General features: G+C 38.0%; 1 protein-coding gene across 1 annotated transcript; it reads left to right on the plus strand.

Annotated features, from left to right (window-relative positions):
- Positions 1–2,580: 2,580 nt before the first annotated feature.
- On the plus strand, positions 2,581–10,628 carry LOC143884744 (vacuolar protein sorting-associated protein 2 homolog 2-like). Its single transcript, XM_077388503.1, has 11 exons — positions 2,581–2,774; positions 3,352–3,396; positions 6,025–6,059; positions 6,145–6,195; positions 6,351–6,455; positions 6,549–6,620; positions 6,810–6,881; positions 9,322–9,402; positions 9,703–9,738; positions 9,876–9,934; positions 10,402–10,628. Exons 1-11 carry the CDS (start codon positions 2,741–2,743, stop codon positions 10,460–10,462), a joined length of 651 nt encoding a protein of 216 aa, XP_077244618.1. The 5' UTR covers positions 2,581–2,740; the 3' UTR covers positions 10,463–10,628.
- Positions 10,629–10,910: the final 282 nt, after the last annotated feature.

Below are 10,910 nucleotides of genomic sequence, written 5' to 3' on the forward strand. Positions count from 1 at the left end.
GAATATAACCATGTCAAGTGGGGTGGTCTGAAGCGAGCTGACACGTCAGACAATGATGCTCCGAATATGGCGGTGGTTGTAACAGATGAGCAGAGAAAAATTGTTGGAGACGTTCTCTCAGTCTCAACCGGTAATTACACTTCTCATAATGAGTGGATTATAGATTCATGGTGCTCTATTCATATATGCTCCAAAGAGGGATTATTTTGATACATTCCATTAGACAGGGGTGAGTGCAGTGTCCTTAGGTGACGGTAGGGGTGTTCGTTCGGTTATAACCGAACCGAATAGACCGTAATTTGACAACTGAAACAATTTCGGTTATCAAATTTTGATAACCGAAACCGAACCGATTAAAAATTCGGTTATTCGGTTAACCGATTTTTTTTTTGAGATAACCGAACCCGAATAACCCAATTTCCAAAAATAAAAAATAAAACAGAAACCGAACCGAACCGACCAAACCAATTTGGTTCAGTTCGGTTATAACCGAATAATGAACACCCCTAGGTGGCAGTTTTACTTGTGACATCACATGAGTTGGAACGGTGAAGATCAAGAATTTCGATGGAGTGGTTCGTACTATGGGTGGTGTGATATATGTCCCAAGGATATGGAAGAATTTAGTGTCACTTTGCTAGTTGGACTTCAGGGGTTATAGGTATTCGGCTGTAGGTGGAGCCATGAAAATCACACACAGCTGTATGACTCTAATGAAAGAAGAGAAGTGTGAAAATTATATCATATGGTTGGAGACATGTTGACTAGCATTCCTAAGATATTGATGGGTAGTTGGAAAAAGGGTAATGGCGTGCGCATGCATAGGGCCTCTTTCGTAGTTGGTGTAAAGACAGGTTCCCAGGTTATAGATGATGGTGAGACGATAATAATACCTGCGTTGGGTAGGATCGACCGAGATCCTCTCCAGGGTTGACTAGGCGATTCAATGGCTTCACAGCTACCCATGTGCATTAGCCATGTTAATCGAATCGGGAAGAGTCGGAACCAAGATGATTCGGTGGCATGTAGCTGGTACTTTTGAAGGCCAATTGTGGTTTGCAATGACAACGAATCGGTGACGATATCAATGGAAAATCTTTAGGGGGTTAGGAAATAAGCTAAGGTGAAGATTGTTGGAAAATTGTCTTATTTTCCACCATATGTGAGAAGGCAAATTAGAAACATCCTTTTTGGTTTTTTGGAAAACCCAAGTATAAAAAGGCCTCACACGATTAAGAAAAGGGTGTGGAGGAAAAGGAGGTGACTTGGAGAGTGTTGGCTACTTCAAGTTGAATGCAAGCAAGAGGGAGAAAAAGAGAAATGATTGAGAAAGAGAGAAGGAGAAAGAATAAGATGGTTTCTTCTTGGGTCTTCCCTTGGGCTTTTTCCTGGGTATTCTTTGTGGGTTTTCTCTTGTTTCTCTTGTGTACGGTCTTGGTTGAGAGGACAAGGAAATGGTTGCGGGTTTGTGGGTTTGGGTTAATCCATTGTAATCCTTGTATATTATTTTTCTCAGAGTGGAAAATCTTGTTCTCGTTCGGGGATGTAGGCAATTGGCAGAACCACGTAAAATTTCAGTGTTCATCTTGCAGCTTATGTTTATCTTTATTTTTTCATTTATTGTGCAAGATCAGATTAGATTTGCCGGACGGATTTTCTCAAATACCTTATTTTATTTTTTCAGCATTAATTCTTATTTTCTCTTTTTCCTTCTTCCTTTTTGTTTATTTTTAGCACCTTCATTTTCTGGCACAATTTATTTTTTTCAAGTGTCCATTCTTCTTTTTCCTCATCTTCTCTTTTTCTCGCTCTCTTCTTCTCCATCTCCCTAGTTGTAGCAATAGTTGCCGGTGGTGGAGATGAAAAACATAAAAAATCAGAGGAGTAGAAGTGGACTGTTTGGTCTTTTGGACGGTATGACACCAGGCGGACGTGAAATCACATAATAGAGCCCTCTACCCTTCATTTCAGATATAACACATTTTTTCATAATTTTCCCACAGGAGAAAAAGCAAAAAAGAAAGAAAAGAAGAAAAGAAGTAAAAAAGAAAAACATAGAAAATAAAGGAAAATGATATCTTAAAGGGAAATAAAACCGTTACAAGGGGTGAATTTATCCTCAAAGTGAACCATTCTCACACAAACCATTGGGGCGTGGATTTATCCGTTTAATGGGGATATCATTTCCAAAGAAAAATGTAAGGGAAGTGATGATATATGCCCCCCCGCCTCCCCTCGCTTCTGATTACTTGGGACACCCCGAGCACAGTGTACGTGGCAATCGGCCCCATTGAATACTTCTGACGCAAAGTACATCAGCCCCTCTGCAGTCATTGATACATATATCACTTCCAAATGTGAAGGGGTTATTCATTTCTGCATTTGGACACGCACACAGAGAGTGAGAGAGAGAAGGATAATTTAGTCTGCTTTGTTTGAACAGTGGATACTGAATGGTAGTTTCAGGAACTTTTTGAACTTAAGTCGTTAAATTTTGTCTCCTTTGTTTGAAAATGAATTTCAGCCCATGGGCATTTTGGTAATCCGAAAACTCTAACGGCTATTTGGGCAAGTAGCGTAGGATTAGAAGAAAAAGTTTAGCACGCTCTTTAAGAGCTCCCCTACACTTCCACCTCATACACACATTAGAGCTCACAGATCTGGGAAACTAGGGTTTTCTTGCCATCGAATTTGCTTTCCAAGATCTGGGTTTTCTTCTTATAAAAACAAAAACAAAACGATGAACTTTTTCAAGAAGAAGACCTCAGCAAAAGGTATGTATTTCTAGGGTTTCTATATGGTTTTATCCCATTTCATCTTCGTATAACTATTCTTCTTGTGAATTTTACATTTTTGTGAGAATCATTTTGGCTTCAAATGGTTTGAAATGGGTACTTTTCCTTTCCCGTACTAGGGTTTTTTTTTGGGATGCCGAATTAGGGTTTTGCTCACCGTGCTTATCTCCTTTTATCTTCCTTTTCATGATTTAGAGGAATATAGAATAATTATGGTTAATTTAAGAAATATTAGGGTTTTGATTCTTGTTGCAATGTCCATGCATTTTATAAAGGATCAGATTTAAGACCCTGTTCAATTTTTTACTTACAGGAAGCTTCTATTTATGATAATATCCCTCTAAATTAATCCTAATTATGCTATCTTCCTCAAAAACATGGAAAGAGAAAATTTCCTAAGATTTTTTTTTTTCCCATTGCGTCTTTCTTGCAATCCAAATAGGAGCCTAAATGCATTTTAATGGGGTTTCCTTGTTTCCATTCATGGGGATTGTTTCACTGAAGATTTAGTTTAGGTTTTGCTTATGTGATCCAAAACTGTTTTCCATTGTCCCAGATGCACTCAGGACGAGCAAAAGAGAAATGTCAGTTGCAACAAGAGGTAGAATTTCTTTCCCTACAATGTTCATTGGTCTGAATCTTTTTTTTTTTTGGTGCTTGTTATATATTTTCCTGTTTGAATTCTTTATACTTGTTTTCTTTTCATGGAATTCCAGTTTTGAGGTTCCCTTTTCCTTCCACTGGCACTTTTTTCACGTAAATTGAAGATAGCTGTAGGGTAGAAAAGACTGGAAAATGATGCAAGTAATTAATTACATTTTAGGGGGCAAGCAGCATTTGGTAAATTGTAACACTTAGGTAGGATTTAATGGTCACAACATTGAGTCCATACGGGCCGAGTTCCATAACACCCTGTCAAAAGAATAAAGAATCAGTTACACCAATAGAGATTGGTTAGTAAAACCCATTTTCTAGATCTAATGTCTGCACCTGAAACCACTCCCATATCAAGGATTGTTTGATTCAGAGGCGCGCAGCGGAACTTATGGTGGCAAATAAGGGGTTAGGATCAATGGGTCTAGATGGAAGGTATGGTCACTATGATGCTAAGGAGCAAAGATTCTGGGATTAGGTTAAGGTAAGATAAGAGGTAAGGATGGGTTTCGGTGAGACAAAGTGAAGTGGGAGTAGGGGAAAGCTAGAGAATGTGTGTTATGGGTTTAAGAGGGCTGGCTATGAGGAAAAGAGTAGAAGAAAGGCTGGCAAGGAGGGGGGTCTCAGCTGAAACTAGAAAGTGGAAGAAATTTCGGTTAAACACGAGGTTTCGGTCGCAATTAGATGGGTGTTGTGTACTTGCGTGGCTAAATTTTGGGAGTTCTGTAAGGTAAGTAATCAGTTGAATTTCAGCAGGTTCTCAAGCTGCTGGTTGTTAATCAGATCAACGAGAACAACGAATGGCAAGTTGCTTTAAGTCTGGACAGAAACTTGATTGAGTTAGCCTATTTGGGCACTGATAAGTGGTAGGTTGGCTCTCTCCAAGCAACTGGTGTGCGTCTGCAATCTTCACAATAATGTTACTGTTTCCTGAAGTAGATCCACTGAAATTAAATAGGGTGAAATACGTGTTGGCTGGGTGGAATTTAACTGGATGGTGGAGTGTGCAATCTAGGTATTGTGTACCAAAACCGACGGGCGATCAAAGTGATGATCACTATGGTTTCAGTAGTTAAATGGTTACAGAAGTAACCTACTCTTGCATGCAACAAGAGGGAAGGGGATAGAACCATAGAGGGAGAGAAGAAGAAAACCAGAAATCCCATTCGGTTTTACTTCTGCTAACCCAAAGAAACATATTATAATCTACATCAAAAGACCATACTATTTTCATTCATTAAAAATGTCCCCCCTCTCCGTTTCATTCTCATATCTGTCAGAGAGAACCCATTTACATTAGAAATCTGCAACCACATAGGATGTTTAGTTCAATTAGAATAGCACTTCTAATATGAATAGGAAACCATCTCCGAAAATTCTTTCCTAACAATAATTAGAATAGGAATTCTAATAGGAATAGAAAACCTACAACTCCTACTTCTAGCCTAACATCCCAAAATGAGTTGGACGTGCATTTGCATGCTTGGCAAGCCAAAACAAGAGAACAAAATGAAAACCTTACCCTCTTCACACGTCCACTATTTAGGGAGTTAAAATTCCATTCAAGAACCACTTCTTAATTTAAGACTCAAAATTAAAACTCCTAAACACAAACTAATTGCTAGCCACTATGACTCCTATGTAAAACAAACTTAGGAGATAAAAAAACGAGATTCTAGTTTCTCTCCATTGTGATGGGATTCAATGCGGACCGTCGATCTTGACATGTTAAGATCTTCAGACCATCTTGGGATGGTCGGTCCTCTGATGATATCCCCCTTCTTCAATCTGGAACCAATCATCGATCTAGATTGCTTGATCATCGATCCAATGGTCTTGAGTGATCCAATCACGCATTTGTAACTTTAGGGTGTTGATCTGTGCGATCGGGCAGGATGCACTTGCACCATTGTTCCATACCTTGAAGCATTTATTTAGCTATTAAATTTTATGATGCCCACTCTACCACTTGGAGAGATGGTGTTGGGGTTCCACGCAAAAGCAAAATAGTCCCACATCGGTAAAGTGAAGTGGATGGGGATGGGTTATAAGGGAATGGGCACCCTCCCTCTAGCGACTAGCTTTTAGGGGCGAGTTCTACCCGGTTAAATTCCTATAATGGTATCAAAGCTCAGGGCGTGGTAACCGCGGTTTGCCTCCGAGGGCGGGAATGTCCCTCGGGGAAGATCTTGGAAACCCCGGTGCAGTATCTCGTGGTTCCCATGTTGCCGCCGGGTGGAGGGGTAAGATTGTCCACGTTGCTTCCGCGTGGACTGGGAGATTGTTGGGGTTCTACACTTCCACTCAAAAGCAAAATAGTCCCACATCGGTAAAGTGAAGTGGATGGGGATGGCTTATAAAAGAATGGGCACCCTCCCTCTAGCGACTAGCTTTTAGGGGCAAGTTCTACCCGGTTAAATTCCCTAACAGATGGTAAGACAGTTATTCGGCTATTAAATTCTCCATTTATAAAGAATGGGACTTTTGATACTAGGATCCGCCAATTGTTTTATTTTTGTTTTAACCATAAGCACATTGAGTGAAATGATTGACAAATTTGCTATATTTGTATTAGGTATCGAACGTGAGATTGGATCTCTGCAATTAGAGGTCTGTAACAATTAACTACATTTAACACAATACATTCCCTATATTTTTTTCCTTTGTAACTATTACTTGACACGAACGATGGCAGGAGAGAAAACTAGTGGCGGAGATAAAGAAGACAGCGAAAACCGGAAATGAGGCAAGTTCCCTTCTGTGGTTAAATCAGTGGTTTTTCACCCATTTCCTATAAGATAAAACAAATGTGTGTTTTTCCCTTCTGTTTTGCCATTTGAAGCAAAAATGTTCATTTGCAGATTTTAGCACCATTTATTTGATTATATCTACAATTTCCAGGCTGCCACTAGAATCTTGGCCCGTCAGCTTGTCCGGCTAAGACAGCAAATCACCAATTTACAAGGGAGTCGTGCGCAAATCAGAGGTGTAGCGACTCACACACAGGTCTTGAAGTTCCAATGACGGGATCTAGTTGGAAATTTCTAAAGTTTCCTTTTCCCAATTTTCTAAATGGTTTTTCTTTTCATTATTTCCCAGGCAATGTATGCCAATACCTCGATTTCTGTTGGAATGAAAGGTGCAAGTAAAGCAATGGCAGCTATGAATAAGGTATGTATTGTTACTTTGATCCATTTGCTGAAAATTAATTGGAAGCCACCAATTATTGTAGCTTTCTTTGTCAATTTTAAAAGCATAACCTGATAGTTTATCACTCTAGAAAATCATGTACTGATTTTCTTTATAGCCCAAGCCCATTTTTTAAAAGCAAACTTTTCAAATATTTTGTCATTTTTTCAGGAAATGGCCCCAGCGAAGCAAGCAAAAGTGATGCAAGAATTCCAGAAGCAGTCAGCACAAATGGACATGACGGTAATATTTCTTGATGCAACTCTAAATCTCTATGCAAAATGTATAGCATTTTGATAAAAGAATACCAATGTATAGCATTTTGATAAGAGAATACATCTGGTTTCCACTTCTCACCATTTACATTTTTGGGTTTTCCTCGACGCTTAATCCCACTGTATGAAGTTCCAAACCCGGACCTCCAGTATCACCTATTTTCAAATCACTACCAGCCTTCTACTTTTGTCCTAAAAGCAATTATGCTTGAATAATTTTATAGGCCCAAGGAACCTTGTCAATAGATTACGACACGGATAAGGGCACGGGAATGCTGTAGGATACTGATCATTGAGAATGATGATTTTATTTGACTACGCACTTCATCAAAAAGGCAAATATGTGTCCCTATCATTTATCCACAATTCAAAGACCATGAAAAAACCATAATATGTTAGACGTTGAAACTTTTATATTTTATATCAAACAAACTTATTTAATTAATATTATATTAGCCGTACCTTTGTCCTTGATCTTACAAAAAATGACGTATCGTATCAGCATTTCTGTATCTGTATCAGTATCCGTTCTGGGAATCATAGCTTAAGAGGACCAAATCCGATACAAGACATATCTCACACTGAATAGGATTCATGCATTTATTTGTTATCTGATTCTATTCCATGTAGGATGTGTTTGGCGTCTGCTACTCTTCAAAGGATATAAGCATACATTCTGATCACCCCTATTTTAGTTGGGGCTATATCTTCTGTTCTAGTCATGGAAATTCTTAGCCTTTATGATTTTTACTGCATATACAGAGTAGTGTATGTATATGCATATGATGTGTTTTGTATTTGCTCATTTCTCTAACTTAGCATATGATGTTTTGTATTTGCTCATTTCTCTAACTTTTTAGTAGTTAAGCTTTTCACTGCTCATACAATTAGGATTCAGTGTAATATTGTGGATCATCTTCTTCCTGTACTATGATGAGTTGGGACATGCTTATCATGTCATCATCGTAAGCAAATTTTTTGAAATTGTATTGTATATATTTGCGCCATATATATCATTCAAAATAAAAATATCCATGCCCCACATCATTAGCAGAAATTATATGATGAAAGGGCATACAAACTTATGATGAAGTACGATGGAAGTACCACCCTTGATATTTGATCCAACAGCAGCTTCTCAAAAAGCGAGCTGCTGTTGGATCAAATACCAAGGGTGGTACCACCATTACGTGTTTCTATGCCCTTTCATCATATAATTTGTCCATCATTAGATACGTAATATAATTGGAAAAAGGTTCATATAAACATTATTTAGCACTATATAAAAAATGAATTATTGAACAGAGAAATCTGTTGCACATTGGTGATATTCGATAATATGGGCAATACACCCCCCCCCCCCCCCCCCCCCCCCGGTTTAGCTTCCTCTATTTTATTTATCAAATGACAGTTTCACTGTCAAAATCTGTTACATATTGATATTGGTGATAAGCAATAACATGGTCCGGATGCCCCCGGTTCCCCTTCCTCTATTTTTTTAGAAGTCCAAAAGCAGAAAGATTTGAAGTATCAGAAATACAATTGCTGTCAGAATCTGTTACGTATTAATTTTCAAAAAAAGAAGAAGAAAAGAATCTGCTACATATTGGTGAAATGAAAAGTAGCTGCATGTCACAAAATATGAAAACGCTTAAATATCAATTTCATACTTTGATCCATCAAACGACACCATCTTGTTATGTTGATCATCAGAAGGAGACCCCCGGAACTCTCCAAACAAAACCTTCCGGTGGCTTGGAATGACTGAAATGTGGCTCTAAATATGGTTTTGGACTCACAGTTCCAAACAAAACCTTCTGGTGGCTTGAAATGATAACTGCATACCACAAAATGTGAAAGCACTAACATCAATTTCATATTTGAATCCGTCGACATAAAAAGGACACCCCCAGAACCCTCTAAACAAAACCTTCTGGTGGCTTATAAATGATAGGAATGATGCTCTCAATATGGCTATGGACTCACAGTTCCATAAATTTTTGCCTCTGTGAATGTTGGACAGTCATTAAGTGTCCCGATAAAAATAAAACAATCATTTTGCAATACGCTATATTTTCAAACAGCCTTGGGCCAAATCTAATTCATATTTTTAAAATTTAAGCTGGCTCCCTATGGTTCGCACCAATGGGGGAAGGGAGATATAATTTCCAGCAAGGGAAATCCAAATGCTGAACTAGTCCTCTTTCTAATAGCCATATCATTGAGTTTTTACATAGTTTCGGGCTGAAAAGTGTTGACAATGGAAATTGACAGAGAAAATGAGCAGTGCTTCCCAGCTGTTTACAAAGAATGAAAAAATATTTTCTAATGTTATGTTCTGCTATCCAGATCAAGATGATCTTAATAAAGGAAAATGTATATCTAATATAATATGTTATTTTATGCAGATTGAGATGATGTCAGACTCTATCGATGAAACTTTGGACAAAGATGAAGCTGAAGAGGAAACAGAGGAGCTTACTAACCAGGTGAGCTTATTTTCTTTCAACATCGTTAAAACAATCCTAGATGAAAGTTTAAAGGGCGGCCCAGTGCACGAGGCTCCCGCATTGCGGGGTCTGGGGAGGGCTAGATGTACGCAGCCTTACCCCTGCTTTGCAGAGAGGCTGTTTCCGTGACTCGAACTCGTGACCACCAGGTCACAATGGAGCAACCTTGCCGTTGCGCTGAGGCCTAGGATCTCAATCCTAGATGAAAGTATAAAAAAATTTATTTGTTTCCTCTCTTGATGCATCTATTGAAAGTTGATGTTTTTGGTTCACTTTTAGGTGCTCGATGAAATTGGCGTAGATATTGCCTCACAGGTTGGTTTTTTTAAAACACTGCTTGTGGAGTTTTTGTTCAACAATTATTGATCATGGTTCTTTTTTCTTTAGTTAAAAAATGTAAGCAACATGTGGTGCTGCTAATGATTTATCTCCCTGTTCATTACTTTCCACAGTTATCTTCAGCTCCTAAAGGTCGGATTGCAGGGAAGAAAGTTGAGAATGTTGTTGCAAGGTAATTTCTAGCTCTATTTCCATATATGCTAGAAAGTAATAAACAGTCAAATGGGTTCTTAAAAGCAGTGAAAAATATCTCCATAAAACACAAACCCCAGAAATAATTCTGAGTTTTTGAAAAATATCGCAATATTTTCATTTTTATCATTTATCTTGAAAAATATATTAAAAAACACCATATTTTTTTATATTTTTCTTAAATTATATTTTTAAATATTCTATTTTTCAAAATTTTCCCAATATAAATCCGAAAGTACCCCAACTAGTTTGGGACAAAGGCTTAGTTGAGTTGAGTTGAGTTTATAAATTCGAAAGTAACAAAAAAATTTAAAATCTCCCTAGATATATGCGCTCCCACACTTACCGAGAAATTCCTGAGGCAAATATTTGTGAGTATATGCTTAAAAGTTAACAGGGTACCAAATAATAATCATTCTAATAATCTAAGAATGTAATGGTTTGCAGTTCTGATTCTGCCGAAGTTGAGGATCTAGAGAAGAGATTGGCATCCCTTAGGCGCATCTGACATCAAAATTTTCACATTTGCAGTTCCCATTATAAGTAGATATATTTTTTCTATCTAAATTGTACTCAGTCCTGCAATAGCCTTTGTTATGAAGTTGCATGCACTTGAAAACAGTTTGTCATTTTTTTAGACATTTTGTTGTAGATAAAGAAGCTGCTAGTTTGCATTTATGTTGTCAGTATGTATGGACAGTCATTATTCAATATCCTTGATCCTTGTTTGATTTAGGGAAATGTAGTCAGCACTACTGTATTTTAATGAGGACACTCCTCACTTTATTAAAAGTACGGTATGGCCGTACCATAAGATGATCCAAACCGTCCATTAGATGGGCCACGACCTGAATAGGTTGTGCCCCAAAATTTATTTCCATAGGTTGATCCTAACCCTCCGATCTGAATGTTAGAGGGTTGATCCTAACCCTCTATAGATCGGAAGGTTAGGATCA

This window comes from Tasmannia lanceolata, unplaced genomic scaffold (genome assembly GCF_043159265.1).
Source record: "Tasmannia lanceolata isolate RefF3 unplaced genomic scaffold, GAP_Taslan_0.1 ptg000008l, whole genome shotgun sequence".
NCBI lineage: Eukaryota > Viridiplantae > Streptophyta > Magnoliopsida > Canellales > Winteraceae > Tasmannia > Tasmannia lanceolata.

What these genes read in the sequence shown, in the direction of transcription:
- LOC143884744 (XM_077388503.1), top strand. Translation starts at nt 2,741, where the DNA reads ATGAACTTTTTCAAGAAGAAGACCTCAGCAAAAG. An exon ending in CAATGGCAGCTATGAATAAG is followed by an intron (nt 6,621 to 6,809) that starts GTATGTATTGTT and finishes TCATTTTTTCAG; the next exon opens with GAAATGGCCCCAGCGAAGCA. An exon ending in GCGTAGATATTGCCTCACAG is followed by an intron (nt 9,739 to 9,875) that starts GTTGGTTTTTTT and finishes TACTTTCCACAG; the next exon opens with TTATCTTCAGCTCCTAAAGG.